Genomic DNA, 18,839 nt, shown 5'->3' with positions numbered 1-18,839 from the left:
AACGAAAAGTCAACAATGTTATTACTTTAGTTGCAACAACTCTTCATTTTGGTGTACTAGATTAATAAAACACAACTAAAAGTAAACAATGTTATTACATAATTCATAAAGTTAGGGTTTCCACGGTGAAAATAATAATAATAAACCCCTTTTTTATTTTCTTACTTGTCAGTTCAAGTCTAACATGTTGCTTACGTGTCAATTTTTTAAGGTGTCTGTAACACACATTTTGTATGCAGTTTATTTTTTTTACAATAGTGACTTCTTAACTAAATTTGCTTAAAAGCAAATTAAGGGAGCTACCAAGACCATTTTATATAAATTGAGAAAACTATTAGGATGAATCTAACATTTTTAGATAAATTCAACCCATTATTGTATTGAAGTATTAACCCATTGTTATATTGAAAATCAGCGGTTGCTCAAAGTTGAAAGATATAATTTACAAGTATATAAAAAGAGGTAAGTTACACTAGTGGCTAAAATTTAGGGTTGGTTTTTCAAAGGACACCAAACTTTATGTCCCTACAACAAAAATTGTTGAATTTTTTATTTGATTTTTAACAAAGTCATTTCAGTTACGGCAAAAGTAATAGGAATTAGCCTTAAGACATTTATTGAGAATTAAGTTTTGTAATATGATTTAATTGTAATTTTATAAGTAGAGATGATGAAAAGCTCTATAAAAATTCATCGAAATATTGCTGCATAAAAGACAACGGACTATACAACTAATTACTACGGATGATCTAATAAGTGTAGCAGCGGTTAAGCACACAATCCTTATCTAAGGGTTACAGGGTTCACTTCTTTATGAAAGCAAACTTTCTTTTTCAAAAACAAAAGTACTGTAAATAATAATGTCGTTTTTAGATTTTTTTTTTTTTTTTTTTTTGTGTTTAGATGTGTGGTGTGGCAAACTGGTGCACTAAAAAAACTTTTAATGAAAGAGAAAATCATCATTAAAATGGTAAAAGAAATATTTTTATTTTGAAGTTATTAATTGTCATTTCGAGGAGTTAGTGAAAGTTGAGTGCTATTGATGTTAAAAAGTGTAAAATTCAGTGATCATACCATTATAAATTGAAGTTCAGTGATCACAATGCTAAAATTGGTAATGTTCAGTAACTATAAGTGTGATTTATCCCAATCTTCATTATAGGAACCTAATGGTCCTAACAAAAATATTAATGAGAAAAAATTTAATTGCCTTATTATTAATTTACAGTGAGAATACATTTTACTCTCATTAAAGTGTTTATGATGATAAAAACTCTTCTCATTGATATGTTCATGATGATTAAAAGTTGATCACTAAAATATTTATAATAATCTTATTAAAATATTTATAATTATTTATATTATAATTTTTCCCATCACAAATGATTATTATTATTTAAACTAAAATTTTCAATAATAAAATAAATAAAAATTTGGATTCAAGGGAGATATAACAACATCGAAATAATTTTGAGCTAATAATAATTCAACAAGAAAGGCAACCGGAGATTACTCTAAAAAAAACCATAATATATTCTGCATCAATGTTCTCGTGTTTTTCTACACAGATTTGCCGAGTGACGGATCCAAAGATTTACTGATAGGCAGTGGTGAAGTTAGGAATTGATATATAGGGGATAATTTTAGCTTTGCGGGAGGTGTCGAAGTTAGATTTATGAAGTTGGAAAAAATTTCCAAAGTCCAGCCCGTTAGGGTGGAGCATAAAAATTTTGGTCTCAAGCACCCTAAAATTTCGTTGTTTTGGTGTGTTGAATGCTAAAAAATTAAAAAATTTATTTAGGAAAAAAAATAGTTGAAAAAGGTTAAGATAAAGAGGATATAGAATTAATAATAATAACTTAGAAAATAAAATTCAAATAAATAAATAAAAGCCTTAAAAAAATAGAGGTTTACGAGGTTTTAAATCACGATATTTTGCATTAAATCATATCTCTTAACCAACTCAACCATCTTAAATCACTAAAATTATATTACACAGACGGTTACATAACTAAATTTACGGACGCTCTTACGTACCGATCCAATATTACTTAAGGATGGAACTGGCGGCCGGGAGACTGGAGCCTCCTGAACTGGCTCTGCCCCTGCTGATAGAGGGTGTTTGTGGTGGTCTCTTGTAATTTATAGATGTTAAATTTATATTTTTGTGGGTGCTTTTACCTAAAAATTTAAGATCTCATACACCGTTTATATATAATTTTTAGCATTTTTCTACAACTAGTGGGTATTTAAACCCCAAACGCTCGGCTAGATCACCTGATCAATTTTATTAAAATCAATCGTGAAATTAAATAATTTTATAGAAAAGAAACTGAAAACTTTTCGTGAAATAGATTCTTTGGCTTCAATAATTGAAGGTGCATTTTACACATGTATAAAGTAGGCTTAATATTTCATTTGTCCCCCGAACTTGTTCAAATGGTTGATTGGGCTCCTGAACTTTCAAAGTGTATCGATAGCCTCCCGAACTTGCATAAAATATCCAGTTAGCCCACTGAACTTGCGTAAAATGTAATGAATATCATTCGATCGTAAAAAAGTAAGTCAAATGCGGAAGATATGTTACACGTGTCTTAAAATGTTATTACATACTTCACAAAATAGATTAAAACATGTTTAAAAAAGAATTTCTTACTTATTCAACTATAAAACATTTTCTTCTCTAATATTATAATCGCATACCCCGACCTTGATCGTTTTATTTTTTTAAGATTTGTGCAACATATATTCCATATTTAACTTACTTTTTTTTTACAACCGAGTAATTAATTGATTACATTTTATGCAAGTTCAGGAGGCTAACTGAACATTTTATGTAAGTTCAGGGAGCTATCAAGATACTTTGAAAGTTCAGGGCCAATCAACTATTTTGGACAAGTTCAGGGGTAAACGATGTATTAGGCCTATAAAGTATAATTTGTAAATTAGGATGTGACATGTTAATATGATGCAAATATCTTGTGTTGTAAACCTGTGATCAATGGCTTAATAAGACCAAAAATAAATGATCATGGGCCTAATGTATTCCAATAAAAGATCAAAAAATGAAAGATCATGAGCCTAACGATGCTTTTTTGCTAAAAGTAGATAAAGCTTGTGATTTAATCGATTTGTAAAAACAATCATCGCGGTTTAGAAGTTTCTACCCTAAAATAGAGCGACGTGAAGCAATTATGAAGACTTACTTTGTAAATTATCTAAAATTCATTTAGATAATATTTTCGTAATTCAAGGAATGTTTCGGAAAGAAACTAATAGTAAATTACATCGGTGGCGGTTGAACTTTACTCATTTTCACATTATGTCAATTAAACTTTTAAGTGGCGAAGTTCTTAGCCTGTTGGTTGAAAGCTTGTCTATAACTATAGAGGTCACGGGTTCGAATCATATGGGGTGGAGTGGGTAAGAATTAAGGGGGCGTTTGTTTTGAGGGTTTTAGGAAAGGGTAAGGATTAATTGATATATTTATTTACTTTTACTTCTTTTATCCTTATGTTCTCTTTAAAATAAAATGTTTATGCATTTTTTACGATTAATTTTATTTCAGTTTCATATGTTACATCATCTTTTGATTTAAGGGAATTCAGGGTCATTCTATTCCTTTCTCCTTGTTTCCCGTGAAAATAAGTAAAGTTTAGCGACCATTGGTGCAATTTACACAATAAACTCATATACATGAAAGAATTGCTGCTATCATTAATTCAGTAAATAACAACTGATTACAACAGCAAATGGAAATGCAAGCTCCTGAATTTTCCCCTTTCCTGAATATGTACATTGGGAGAAATAGTTGAACAATGAACTCATCCAAATGTTACAACATAAAACGGATTTCAGATTTACAGGGTGGATGGGTGGTTTCGAAACTCAAAAGAATCATCCCGGAACAAGTTTGATCGATCATCATCATCATCGCCCCGCCATAAAGTTGTCCCAATCAATCAATAATTCTTCTCTATGATCTTGAATGCATCTGTAAACGCCTCTCCTCTCGTATTAGTCGTCTACTTTCACGCGTTACTGTCCAGCACGCCCTTCAGTAGATTCAGACCTTCCGCTGATATGCTTCTCCGAACTCTAGATTGCGGTATCTCGATACGAGGGGGTGGATCTGCGGAGAAACAAATGACTATAACTGTTACATTATCACATGTATTGCGCTTGAGTGCCTCGCTGACCAATTCCCTCGAGCATCTTTCGGGGTCGTTATGGAGCATCAGTTCTTTCCTTGCGATTGTCACTGCACACTGACTGCTCATTACATCCCACAGGCCGTCGCACCCTAGGATTAAGTACTCATCGTCTTCTGTAAGATTTGTCTCTTGTAACTCCGGCTCTGCACTCAAAGGGCATGCAGAACCTTTCGGTCCCTTCATGTGCCAGTCCCCCAAGGCTCGTGCGACGGATAATTGGCCGTTAAGGTAGCCATCATATATGACTCCACCAAGTTTTTCAATTCTCAGTCTTTCAGATGTGCAATTGGGTTTGTGGTCTTTTGACATCTCGATAGCTCGACCTCGCCGTCCGAGTACTGCTCGACAATCACCAGCATTTGCAATTATCAAATTCCTGTATAAATGAAATCGATTAAGGTAAACTCGTCAATGCGAAAGGAAAACTAGACAAATTCTACAGGATGAAACTCTAATTACAGGATCTCCTGAAAAAGATAGCACAAATTTAGGGGTATGCATCGGTTCAAAAGCAAAAAAACCGAATATTGTATTATCAAAACTATTAACAGCAAAATCAAACCGAATAGCATAGAAAACTGAAATATAACCGATCTGAAATATTATGATCGGTAACTGAAAAGAAATATATGTAGCAGTAATAACCGCTTCTGAACCGAAAAACTGAATTAAGTCAGTTCGGTTCGATAATTCGATTTTGACCAAATAACGCATACTCCTAGGCGAGATAGACTAAAGTACCAGAACTTGTTTCCTCGTACTGTTAAACTAGTCCAGAGGTTCAAGAGGTGGAAATTGTGTAGAAAACCCGACAACACAAACACGAATCCAACACAAATTTATTAAACAGGTTGGGTTGACACGAAATTGATATACAAATTTTTGAGTTGAGTTAGGGTCGATCTACTAACTCGAAAAAATGATACTAATATAACATGATTTTTTTGGGATTGGATTAGAGTTGACTTGTACACAACTCACTTTCACGAATTGTCACCCCTTTAGTTTTAACTATGTCTTTTTCTCTCTCATTCCAAGTCCATCTCTATTACCTTATCTTTTTCTTCCTCTTATTCTGAACTTATAGCTCCACTTTGTTAGGCGTAAAACGTATTCAATTATACCATATAGACGCATGACACGACATAGTACGAACATGATCTACTAACACAAATCGCTACCCCTAGAGTCTTAACTCTAATTCCACTAGTACCATAAGTCAGAAAATGAAATGAAAAACTACTTCTAGGCTTTACCTTCCAAATATAAGGGCTGTAAGTGCAGTGGTGCCTGAAGAAATATCAAGTTCACTATTGTCTGCAAATGCATAATCAGCTTTCACAAATGCACTCCTAATCGCATTCTCGACACGAATCGGAAAATCAGAATCTTCAACAATGAACTTGAGAATATTTTTTCTAACAAATGAAGCTGCATCTGTACCTCCATGCCCATCAAATACCTGTTCATACATATATTAACCATTAGTTTTTCCCTAGGAAGCACAGACACTGGTACTCGTACGGTACGGCAAACAACATTTTAATATATATATATATATATATATATCATAAATAACATTCACTACTGATTATAAACCTATAAATAACATCCATAATAAATCATTAATTTGTCAAAAAGTCAAAAAGAAACATTTAATACTTCAAACTATTTAAACTACCAAAAAAGGAGCGCCTGCTAATTTTTTTTCATTAGATTCGGATTTCTTTTTTTTTTATTAGGGTTTTTTTTAATACATTAACCCCTCTTTTTTGTAAGATTATTAAAAAAACCTATATTCTACTTAATTAACTTAGAATCCGTGTACCCAAAGTGTTCCAGAAGTGTCCCTATTAACAAAGAAAAGAAAAAAAGGGAACACTTATTTTGGAGTGTCGGGTGTGTGTCTCCGAGTGTTAACCTCCTAGAAGTTCGGTGCTTCCTAGGTTTTTGCAAGTACTAATGTAAGGTATTCCAACTTTCTTTCAAAAAAAAAAAAAAAAATGTAACGTATACCAACAATGAAATAATATGATTGAAAGAAAATGTTTAAGAAATCAGGCATATAAATGCTGTACTAATTGCCGTTCTGCCTCGGTGTTAAAGGTGTCAAAATGGATTATCGAATGATCTATATACTACACATGATTATATATGATATAAATGGAGCAAAAATGACAATATTGTGATCCGTTATATCTCTCTACATATGATATAAATGGAACAAAAATAATTATTGTATCAAGCGAGTAATCTCTCTAAATCGTGCTGTTGTGCCTCCGAGTGTTAACCTCCTAGAAGTTCGGTGCTTCCTAGGTTTTTTCAGAGTGAAGTTCATAAGTATCATCAAGTACTAATGTAACGTATTCCAACTTTCTTTCAGAAACAAAATGTAACGTATTCCAATAATGAAATAATATGATTGAAAGAAAACGTTTAAGAAATCAGACATATAAATTCTATACTAATTGCCGTTCCACCTCGGTGTTAAAGGTGTTAAAATGGATTATGATACTCGTATCAAGCGATTAATCTCTCTAAATCGAACTTGGTAACTATAGAACATACTCACCCCATAGAAAGCACCAGGTGTGGGAAAATTGGCAGTTGAACCAAGATGTTCCATAAGATCATCTATGCAAACATGTTCATCCTCCATAAACTGTTTCGGCCCTCCTTCCGCACAACTCCCTGATCGGAACACTGGTACCAAATTCGATTTTTCATCAGAAGACGACTTATTCACAACAATCCCAACATCCACTGACTGTATAAGATTGAGATAAACAGTTAATCAAACAATCAAAAAGGCACTTCCATCTCTCATTATCAAAATTGGTGAATTTTCTCCCAAATTTATAAAGATTTGACTTTCTACTTATGTTATCATTGAAACAAACAACAATTCATCCCAACAAATATAGGGTTTCAGATGCAAAATTCAACCACCAGGGACAATGAATCAATGATGAACAAACTTACCAGATCAGCAGCAGAAAGCAATCTCATAGAACTCATACTTTGCCGCAAAACCGAGAGGTGTCGGGGAGGTTTTCCATTTGCAGACTGTTTCAGATTATCCAAATTCTCGGCGTTCTGATTTTCAATTGAAGATACATTGTTGTCCTTACTATATCCAGCTTCTAATCCAGTAAAAGGAGGCGAAAAATCCATACCAGCGGCCATATCCCCTTTCCGGTCATACATCAAACACCTTCTATGCAAACCCTTGAAGCAAACAACTTAATCCGTTTCTTCAAAATCACTGATCTATAACACCATAAACTTCACGGATCAGAAAAATTCACCAAACTCGGACAACAAAAGTTCCTTCAAATCACACAAGCAAGCAAAGAACTCAAAAGTTTCACAGAAAACCCCAAATCCAACACTTCAAACACTTTGAACAACTCCAGGATCAAAGAAATAATCACCCCACGCTTACTAATTCAAATTCTCCAAAATCTACAGTTATTCTCCTTAACAAACTATCCAAATCAAATCAATTACCCCAAAAGTACCAAATTGTTCCAAACATGCCACGAGAATCAAAACAGAAATCAGAAATTCAATACAAATTGGGAAGAAAAAAGGAAGAACTTTGAAGGAATTCTCAGATGATAATTTAGGGGTTCGCTTATATATCTATGAAATCAATCAGATCAGAGAAGAAAACCTAGAAAAACACAGAAGAGAAGAAGAATACTTCAGAGAAAGAGAGAGAGAGAATCAAAAAGTAGTTTTAGAACAGAGGAAGATAAGAGAGAGAAAGAAAGAGAAAACTAACTGGTTCGAATTCGGTTGGCTACCGGCGATAACAGGTCATGCAGTTGATCTTCCGGTTAAATGCACAATTGGTCACTCAACATATATGTTTATCTCAAAATGGTTACCTAATTTGAGATAAGGTACAAAAATATCTCTAACGTTTACAGTCAGAAGCAATTTTACATGTAACGTCTAAAATGGTACAATTTTACTCCGAACGTTAACAGCCAAGAGACAAGTTAGGTCAATTTGAGAAATAATTCATTAAATTATTTTTCTCGATCATGAATCTTGTCATCCACCGTTTAGATGGAATCATTTTATCACTAATTTGTAACATATCACAAATATATATATGATTAAACGAAAAAAATTAAAAAAAAATTATATTGTATTTTGTACGAGATGGACAAAAAATATTCAAATATTTCGCCGAATTTAAAAAATTTAATTTTCAATTCTATTATTAAATTATAAAAAATATAAATTTTCTTTTTAATTAACACAGATACAATTGGTGCATAATAAGAAACAAAACATCTACATTTTATAATAATGTTTGAAATTGTTCTACATTTTATAATAATGTTTGAAATTGATTTAACTTGTTAACGTTATGGATAAATTTGTTTTTCACTGCCAACGTTAGGGGTAAAATTGTACTATTTTAAACGTTAGAGATAAAATTACTTATGGCTGGAAACGTTAAGGATATTTTTACATATTATCCCACCTAATTTCAATTTGTCTCAACTCAATAAAATCATTCAATTTTGATTTGCCTTAATTAGATCACTCTGGCGATTTCGGTAGTTTTTTTTTTGAAAGAAATTGATTTAACTTGTTAACGTTATGGATAAATTTGTTTTTCACTGCCAGCGTTAGGGGTAAAATTGCACTATTTTAAACGTTAGAGATAAAATTGCTTATGGCTGGAAACGTTAAGAGTATTTTTATATATTATCCCACCTAATTTCAATTTGTCTCAACTCAATAAAATCATTCAATTTTGATTTGCCTTAATTAGACCACTCTGGCGATTTCGGTAGTTAAAAGGTATTGAAATAATGATCTGAGTGACACGTCAATATGAGACAACTCAGATCTCTAACCGAAACGATACATGACATCTACGTATATGTTACCTGACTATCACATGTTGGTTATTTTTATAAAAAAACAAAATTAAGTTTTTCCATAAAAATAACCGACACGTGGCTGTCACGTTTTATTTTGGTCACAGATTTGAGTTATCTCATGTTGACGTATCACTCATTACTATTTTGATGTCTTTTAACTATTGAAATCAGTAGAGTGACCTAATTGAAATAAAAGTTACAATTAAGTGATTTTATTGAGATAAATATATAAGTTAAGTGACCAATGCATTTCAACCTTGATCTTCCTTGTTGTCCAAATGAAGATAGTCTACCGACACGTGGTGGTATTTGGTTGGTTGATCTTTTGTAGGTGCCGCCATTGCTTCCCACTCGTTGGATCTCTGAACTGTGATCTGGACGGTCCACGTTTGTTTACCTTTTGTAGGAGGTTTGGTTTGGCTTCTTAACGGCCGTTAAAGAAGGCGGCATTGGATTCCCGCGGAATACGTGTCGCTAATTGATTGGTCAAAATCGGCTAAGGTAAGCGGTTTGTTACTGTTAGTCGGTTTTTCGCTTCTATACAAAACCGGCAGGATAAAAACATTGTTTTTCTTCCTTTTACGGTTTTCAACTTTTTCATACCTAATAGTAATATTACTAATAATTTCGAAATGAAAATTTATTTTTAAATAATTATTAGGAAAATTTTAAAAAATAAATTATGTGTTTCAATCAATTTGTAAAACAGTAAATTTGTAAAACAGTAAATTTAACTCTAACGTTTTTAAAATGTTGGAAAAAATTAAATAAAATTATATAATTAATTTAAATATCAACAAACACGAAGAATAGTCGTGTTCGTGAATAGTCATGTCCGTTGTGAACAGTTGTGTTCATTCGTGAATAGTCGTGTCTATCAATGAACAGTCGTGTTCATTCGTGACAAACGTTTCTTTTGCGTACTATTTATACAGAATAGAACTGTCAAAATTAAGAGTTTAGAAGACTGTTGTTGAAAAAATTATTCTTTAAATAATTTATACTCTTTGTAAAATTAAATAAAATTTAACGTTTTAAAAGTGTTGGAAAAAATTAAATAAAATTATATAATTAATTTAAATACCAACAAACACTTCCTTTCGTGAATAGTCGTGTTCGTTCGTGAATAATCGTGTCCGTTGTGAACAGTTGTGTTAGTTCGTGAATAGTCGTGTCTATCCATGAACAGTCGTGTTCATTCGTAAACAGACGTTTCTTATGAGTTCTATCTATACAGAAAAGAACTGTCAAAATTAAAAGTCTAGAAGACGGTTGTTGAAAAAATTATTCTTTGAATAATTTATACTCTTTGTATGTTATGTTGTTTATTTTTCTGCTCCGGTGATAATGAATCTACACATTGTAAGAGTTCGGTTGCGTAATTTGTTGTATCCTGAGAGACGATCGTTAATAGCGACGAAATCTGTTTTAAGAAGACTGCTAATATAAGCCTCAGATTTGTCTAACTATGTTCTTTTGATTTTCAATTTACTGTTCTTTATATTTTCTGTGTTCGTTTTGTTTTGTGGTCACTGTTCAAAACGAAGGCCGCCTTGGCTCCATCTAGGCGCTCGAAATCGAGAATCCATCCCGGTTTTTTCTGATTAGTCCCTTTAGGCGTTTTTTTTGTTCCTAGGCAATTTTTAGCCGCTTGGGCTCCGCCTAGACCGCCTCAACACCGTCTAGGTGCCGCCTAATCGACGATAAAGAAAATCATTTTATATTGTGAATTTATTTTTTTCTTTATTATAATTCACTTTTGAGTTGTTTCAATGACATTATTGTTAAAATGTTAATATTTTCACATTTTTAAAGATATATGTTCCAAATATACATGTTTTTCTATATTAAATAATTTTATACTATTGTTTTTTTTGATAGTATAATACATATTTTAATTGAATTTCTATAATAATTTATTGATTAATAAATAAAAAATACAAAAATACAAATTCGATTAATCGATCTCTGACTAATCCCTGATTAATCATCGAGTGCCTATCCGCCCGACTAGCGCCTAGTGTTTTTTACAACGTTGTTTGTAGTTAATCACATCTAAAATTCTTAAAACAGAATGATTGTTTTCTTAACGAAAAGAAAGTGAGACATAACCTTGGAAGGTAAGAGGTTGATAATTCTGAATTAAGTTTTCCGTACATTATAAAAAGCAAAACGGTTCGTGATTATTTGATTAGTAGAGAAATAAAAGAAAAAATAATAGCATCATATTTGGTGTTGTATTTATCAAAGAAAACACACGAAGGAACAGTGGGTGCAAACGAGCTGAACCAAGAACGAATAGGGGTAGGTTTGGATCGACTCGAAAAATTCGGAGATCGGGTTTGGCTCGAGCTCGAAGCTCACCGAGTCTAGAATTTTGGAGCTCGGCTCAAGTTCGATATAGGTTCGGTTCGAGCTCGAAGCTCATCGAGCGGCTCGTTTTGAATTTTTTTTAATAGTTTTGAATATATTTAATTGTACATAATTAACATTTTATTATCTAAAATCAGCCTTCTAATAAAGGAATACCAATTTTAAACTCCAAAAAACAAATATAACATATAATCTACGACAAATTTAAACAAAGTAATAAGATTAAATAAACACATAATGTATTTAAATTTGAATTTAACATGTAATCTACAACCATATAGTTTCAAATTGTGTTTTGGACCAAACATTTATGCGAGGTTCAAAGTTACTAATTAAAAAAACTAATAAAAAAATTACAAAATTAAAATATATTAAAATATATTTAAATTAAAAAATAAAAATCAATAATATATATATAATATTATTAAAAACTTTCAAGCCTGCTCACGAGCTTTCGAGCCGAACCCAAGAAAGCTCAGACTCGAGCTCATTAATGCTCGAGCCGATCTCGAACTCATGCCGAACCCAATCAATCCAAACTTCAACCGAGCCAAATTCGAACAGTTTGTGAATTAGATAGGCTCATTTGCACCCCTGATCTTACCCATCATATATTATCAAATACACATTACGCTAAGTCATTAATCCTAATCATCTACTCTTTCACTAATGTTGGAGTCTCACGAGAGTGTAGTACCAATCGCGGAAAAGTTCACTCGATAAAATAAACAAAAACTACCACAAGCTAGCCGACGTTTTCAGGAGTTCAACGATATATTTTACTCGCTCCCAAAACCGTTCAAATAGTCGGAATCTATATAACCAACAAAAATTATGGACCCATCTCTTATAGTTATTATTATTACAATTCTTGAATATTTTTGGAATCACTCCTTTATTCTCTAACCTTTTTTATATATAGTTTATCCGATTTTTCGGTTTAACCTTTTAAATGAATTGCGAGACACCTTTTCACTATTAACTTTTAATTCTTGTTTTTATTTATTTTTGTATAGGCCTAATGCCACCCTAGCCCCCCTAACTTGTCCAAATTAGTCATTTTACCCCGTCAACTCATTGAATATCCTATTTACCCCCTTAACTTCATAAAAGTGGTATTTCTCACTCCCTCAACTTATCCATTTATCCCCTCAACTCATAGAATATCCTATTTACCCCCTTAACTCCACAAATATGGTATTTCTCACCCCCTACAATTCATTATCGAGGCCTAAATTAATACCCTTTTTTAAACGTTAAATCTATATTGGTGCTATTTTGTACGTGAAACCTGAATCGATACTTCCTCAAAAACCATAGGCCTATTTTGGTACCTTATCCCTACATATAATGTCTTTAACTTGTTAATTATTGTAATACAATATTATTATAATAAACACATGAAAGATCAATATAATTATCAAATTAAGACAAAATAAAAAAGTTGATAATAGAAAAATATATTTTCAAACTCATTTGAATAAGTCCTATTAATTTTGTACTCTAAATGGGTAAGAAATACAACTTTTATGGAGTTAAGGGGGTAAATAGGACATTCGATGAGTTGGGGATGGGTAAAATAACCAATTTGGACAAGTTAAAGGAGTGAGAAATACCATTTTTATGGAGTTAATGGAGTAAATAGAACATTCGATGAGTTTGAGGGATAAAATAACCAATTTGGACAAGTTAAGGAGGCTGGAGAAACATTAGGGCTTTTGTATACTATATTTCTTTTTTCTACCTACTAATAAATTTGTAACCCCACTTTATTTATTTATTTTGAATGTCATTTGGTTGTTATTAAAAGAGAATTCTAATACATTTATGATGTTTACATTAGATATTTTTTTTCAAATCAGTTTAAGATTAATTAAAAAAAAACTCTATAATGTTTACATTAGATACTGTGCTTGTGTTATTTATAAAATTAATAATTTTTGTACTGACATTGTCAATTTCGGTGATAACGATCTTATAATAAAAAAATTCAAAAATTAAAATTGTTTAGTATTACATTTATTATTATAGAACCATATTTTTTATTTTTCAAAATCATCATTTTTAAAACTTTGCTTCTCTACTATTAACTTGCTCTCTTATCACCAAACAATACGTAAATAACCCAAAACTAAAAAGTTAGAATTAAAGTTGATTAGAATATAAATTTATTGTAATTTCAAGGCTTAATACATCAAAAGCACTCTAACTTGCTTAAAATAACCTATTGGTCACCTGAATTTGTTTAAAATGACCTATTGGCTCCCTGAACTTGCTTATGGTGATCCATTTGCCCCCTGAATTTGTTTTAAGTGACCTAAATTGTAATTTTTCTAAATCCGTAAAAAAATTTAAAACTTAAAATGTAAAGGTTTAATTCGTGATTTTAAGTCTTTAAGCAAATAAAAATTTTATTTTGCACATTTTTATGGCGTTTTTATAGATTTAGAGACTTAATCATGATATTTTAAATAAGTTTAGGAGACTAATGAGATACCATATAAGTTCAGGGGACCAATTAACCTTTTTGATAAGTTCAGAGGTATCTAATGTATTAAGCCCTAATTCCAAATGACATGATGTATATATTTGATAACATGAGAAGGAAAAAAAAAAAAAAGTGTAAATGGAGACGGTGATAAATAATTTGGAGGCGGTATTTAACAATCCACTTAATTTATAAAGAATTGGGTTTGAATTTAAACCAACATTTAAAGGACAAACTTAACTAATAAAAACATGGGTTAATTTCAAATAAAATTCCTATAGTTCATATTTTTGCAAATCGATATCCGTGTTTTTTGTTACAAAACAAACTATGTGATTGACATCGTTAACTATTTTAGGTTGACTTTGTCAAATTTGGCCAATAACGACTTCAAAATGAAAATTTTCAAAACGTAAATGATATTTTAAACAACTTTAATTTTTCAACTTTTTAAGTTTGAAGTCTTTTATATGTTAGTTTTTTAGGAGAAAGAAAGTTAATGTTTAGAGAAAGAAAACTACAAAAATGATGATTTTGAAAAATAAAAAAAGTGGTATCATAATAAATACGATATTAAACAACTTTAATTCTTGAAATTTTCATTTTAAAATTTGACAAAGTCAATTCAAAATGGCTAATGTTGTCAACTACAAGGTTTGTTTTGTAACAAAAAAAACCACGGTTATCAATCTTAAAAAACGTAAAATTACATTAGTTTTATTTGAAATTAACCATAAAAACATTTTTATTTAATTCCTCTTAATTATATATCTAAATTTTATTAATTAAACAACTTGAAGAAGTAAACTTAGTTATCAAATAGGTGATACCTTGTTTCTCACAAGCTATAGAAGTAGTTAAAGATAACATATGTTATCCTCTATATATATATATATATGAGAGGGCTCTTGTGAGAACCATTTCCTAGGTGAGAACCACCCAAAACTACGTAGTTTTGGGTAATTTTTTTTTAAAAAAACACTACTACTTGGGGGGTTGAACTTGAGACCCTAAATTTACACTCTACACAACTTACCACTAAGCCAATTGCTTTCCTTATAATTTATGTTACGCGCTGATTAATATACCATTGCCCTTTTAGCTTCTATTGTTTAATTTTGATGCATGCACTTATTTTTTTTTAATATGCATAATAATAAATTATTAATAGAAAAAAAAAGAAATGTGCATAATAATGAATTATTAATAAAAAAAAAATCTAAGAACATGCTCTAATTTCTTATTTATTTAATTCATTTATATTCTTGTAATTTATATTTTAAAATGTTAAGGACGATGTTCTAAATATTGTTACATATGTTCTAAATTTTATAATTTGGGTTCTAAAAATTAAGTATAATGTTTAAAAAAAATATATATGGACCATTTTTACATTTGTGCTATAATATAATTTATAACTCATGTTCTAAATAACATAACGTATGTTCTAAAAAATATAACGTATGTTCTAAAGTTTATATTTTGTGTGCCAAAAATTAAGTATAATGTTCTAAAAATATCAGTAGATATCTCGATCGTTTTTTCATTTGTTCTATAATATAATTTATAACTCATGCTAAAAAACATAACGTATGTTCTAAAAAATATGTCGTACGTTCTAAACTTCATAGTTCATGTTTTAAAAGTTAAAATATATGTTCTAATGTTTGTTTTAAAAAATATATAGTTTGTGTTCCAAAAATTTAGTATAATGTTCTAAAAAAATCAGTAGATATCTGGATCGTTTTTTCATTTGTTCTATAATATAATTTATAATTCATGTTCGAAAAAACATAACACGTGTTCTAAAAAACATAACGTATGTTCTAAAAAATATATCGTACGTTCTAAACTTCATAGTTCGTGTTTTAAAAGTTGAAATATATTATATATTTTAATAAAATTTCATATTAATATTTTATTTATATAAGAAAATATATTTTTTAAAACAAACGTTAGAACATATATTTCAACTTTTAAAACACGAACTATGAAGTTTAGAACGTACGATATATTTTTTAGAACATACGTTATGTTTTTTAGAACATGTGTTATGTTTTTTCGAACATGAGTTATAAATTATATTATAGAACAAATGAAAAAACGATCGAGATATCTACTGATTTTTTTTAGAACATTATACTTAATTTTTGAAACACAAACTATATATTTTTTAAAACAAACGTTAGAACATATATTTTAACTTTTAAAACACGAACTATGAAGTTTAGAACGTACGACATATTTTTTAGAACATACGTTATGTTTTTTAGAACATGTGTTATGTTTTTTCGAACATGAGTTATAAATTATATTATAGAACAAATGAAAAACCGATCGAGATATCTACTGATTTTTTTAGAACATTATACTTAATTTTTGGAACACAAACTATAAACTTTAGAACATGCGTTATGTTTTTTCGAACATACGTCATGTTATTTAGAATATGAGTTATAAATTATATTATAGAACAAATGTAAAAATGATCCATATATTTACTATTTTTTTAAAACATTATACTTAATTTTTAGAACATAAATTATAAAGTTTAGAATATATGTAACAATATTTAGAATATCGTCCTTAATATTTTAAAATATAAATTACAAAAATATAGAGGAATTAAATAAATAAGAAATTAGAGCATGTTTTTGAATTTTTTTTCTATTAATAATTCATTATTATGCATATTTATTTTTTTATTAATAATTTATTATTAGGCACATTTAATTGATATTAATAAGTGCATGCATCAAATATTAAACAATAGAAGCTAAAAGGGTCGCAGTATATTAAGCAGCGCGCAACATAATACACAAGAAAAGCAATTGACTTAGTGGTAAGTAGTGTGGAGTGTAAATGCAGAGTCCTTGGTTCGATCCCCATAGGAAGCAGCGTTTTTTGTTTAATTTTTCTATTCAAAACTACATAGTTTTGAGTGTTCTCACCTAAGGAAGTGTCCTCACCTAAGAAAGGGTTCTCTACGTAGTTTTGAGTGTCCTCACCTAAGAAAGGGTTCTCACAAGAGCCCTCTCATATATATATATATAGGAGAGATCAGGTGTGACACATCTCTTATGATATGACAAGCCTTATTGTGTGACAAGGATCAATTGTGTAATTAACCAGGGGAAGGTGGCAAATTTGTAAATAAAAGGAAAGAGAAAATTGTTTTATTTTTTTTCTTTAAAATGCATTTTTCCAACTTTTTCAAACTCGTTTTTCAAAAAAATTAATACCGTTGGACTCGTCTTAGTTAAACAGTCATTTTAAGATCCATGAAGCTCAAGTAAAAAAAAAATCCGGTGAACGGAATCCGGATGAGCGTTTTCCGGCTAGCAAAAAAGTGTCCAGAAAATTCCCAAAAAATTCCAAAAAATGTAAAACATTATTCTAAGAAACTTTAATTCTTGGGTCGAAACGAGATTTCTTACGGTTTAGTCCCAATAAAACGTTTTCCTTAATTTTATCCATTTTACATGCTTCAATAATTTGTTGGGTAAAAAATGTAAGGAATCTCGCTTTAAGCCAAGAATTAAAGTTTCTTAAATAAAGTTTTACATGTTTTGGAAATTTTTGATAATTTTCTGGATACGTTTTTTTGTCCTACTTACGTTGTTCCAAATCAGTGTACCATTTGTTCCAACATAATACTTATATTGTTCCAACAGAAAATTGTTTTATTTCTTTTCTTTAAAATACATTTTTCTGACATTTCTAAACTCGTTTTTTGAAATTTTTTATACTATTAGACTCGTCTAAATTAGACAGTCATTTTAAGATTCTTGAAGCTTAAGTAAAAAAATTCTGGTGAACGGAATCCGGGTGTGCGTTTTTTGGCGAGAAAAAAAGTGCCCAGAAAATTCTTAAAAATTCAAAAAAATGTAAAACATTATTCTAAGAAACTTTAATTCTTGAGTCGAAGCGGGATTTCTTACGGTTTAGTCCCAATAAAATTTGTTCTTTAATTTTATCAATTTTACATGCTTGAACAATTTATTGGGTCAAAACTGTAAGGAATTTCGCTTTGAGCCAAGAATTAAAGTTTCTTAAAATGATGTTTTACATGTTTTTGAATTTTTTGATAATTTTCTGGATACGTTTTTTTTGTCCTACTTACATTGTTCCAAATCAATGTACCATTTGTTCCAAATCAGTTTACCATTTGTTCCAACATAATACTTGTATTGTTCCAACAGAAAAATGTTTTATTTCTTTTCTTTAAAATACATTTTCCTGATATTTCTAACCTTGGTTTTCAAAAAAATTTATACTATTAGACTCCTCTAAATTAGACGGTCATTTTAAGATCTCTGAAGTTAAAGTAAAAGAAATTCCGGTGAACGGAATCCGGGTGGGCGTTTTTTGGCGAGAAACAAAGTGCCCAGAAAATTCTCAAACAATTCCAGAAAATGTAAAACATTATTCTAAGAAACTTTAATTCTTGGGTCGAAGCAGGATTTCTTACGGTATAGGCCCAACAAATTGTTGAAGCATGTAAAATGGATAAAATTAAGGAAAAAGTTTTATTGGGACTAAACCGTAAAAAATACCATTTCGACCCAAGAATTAAAGTTTCTTAGAATAATGGTTTACATTTTCTGGAATTTTTTGAGAATTTTCTGGGTACTTTTTTTCTCGCCGGAAAACGCCCACCCGGATTCCGTTCACCGGAAATTTTTTTACTTGAGCTTCATGGATCTTAAAATGACCGTTTAATTAAGACGAGTCCAACGGTATAAAATTTTTTGAAAAACGAGATTGGAAAAGTTGGGAAAATGCATTTTAAAGAAAAAAAATAAAACAATTTTCTCTATTATCTCTTTCATTTTATTTACCAATTTGCCACCTTGC

The 18,839-nt window shown here is 30.3% G+C and overlaps 1 protein-coding gene across 1 annotated transcript; it reads right to left on the bottom strand.

Moving 5' to 3' along the window:
* Positions 1-3,697: 3,697 nt before the first annotated feature.
* Positions 3,698-7,966, bottom strand: LOC136235771 (probable protein phosphatase 2C 27). Its single transcript, XM_066025780.1, has 4 exons — positions 7,197-7,966; positions 6,787-6,981; positions 5,471-5,676; positions 3,698-4,590 (listed from the first exon to the last, which is right to left on the bottom strand). The coding sequence occupies exons 1-4, from the start codon at positions 7,419-7,421 to the stop codon at positions 4,032-4,034; spliced, it is 1,185 nt and encodes a 394-aa protein (XP_065881852.1). The 5' UTR covers positions 7,422-7,966; the 3' UTR covers positions 3,698-4,031.
* Positions 7,967-18,839: the final 10,873 nt, after the last annotated feature.

The sequence above is a fragment of the Euphorbia lathyris genome, chromosome 7, assembly GCF_963576675.1.
Source record: "Euphorbia lathyris chromosome 7, ddEupLath1.1, whole genome shotgun sequence".
NCBI lineage: Eukaryota > Viridiplantae > Streptophyta > Magnoliopsida > Malpighiales > Euphorbiaceae > Euphorbia > Euphorbia lathyris.
Note: the sequence above shows the minus strand (reverse complement) of the source record. Positions and strands in the feature narration are given on the sequence as shown.

Coding starts and splice junctions, on each gene's coding strand:
- LOC136235771 (XM_066025780.1), bottom strand. CDS start 7,421: ATGTATGACCGGAAAGGGGATATGGCCGCTGGTATGGATTTTTCGCCT. Junction 5,677..6,786: donor CACCTGGTGCTTTCTATGGG/GTGAGTATGTTC, acceptor ATGTATGAACAG/GTATTTGATGGGCATGGAGG. Junction 4,591..5,470: donor ACAGCCCTTATATTTGGAAG/GTAAAGCCTAGA, acceptor TCATTTATACAG/GAATTTGATAATTGCAAATG.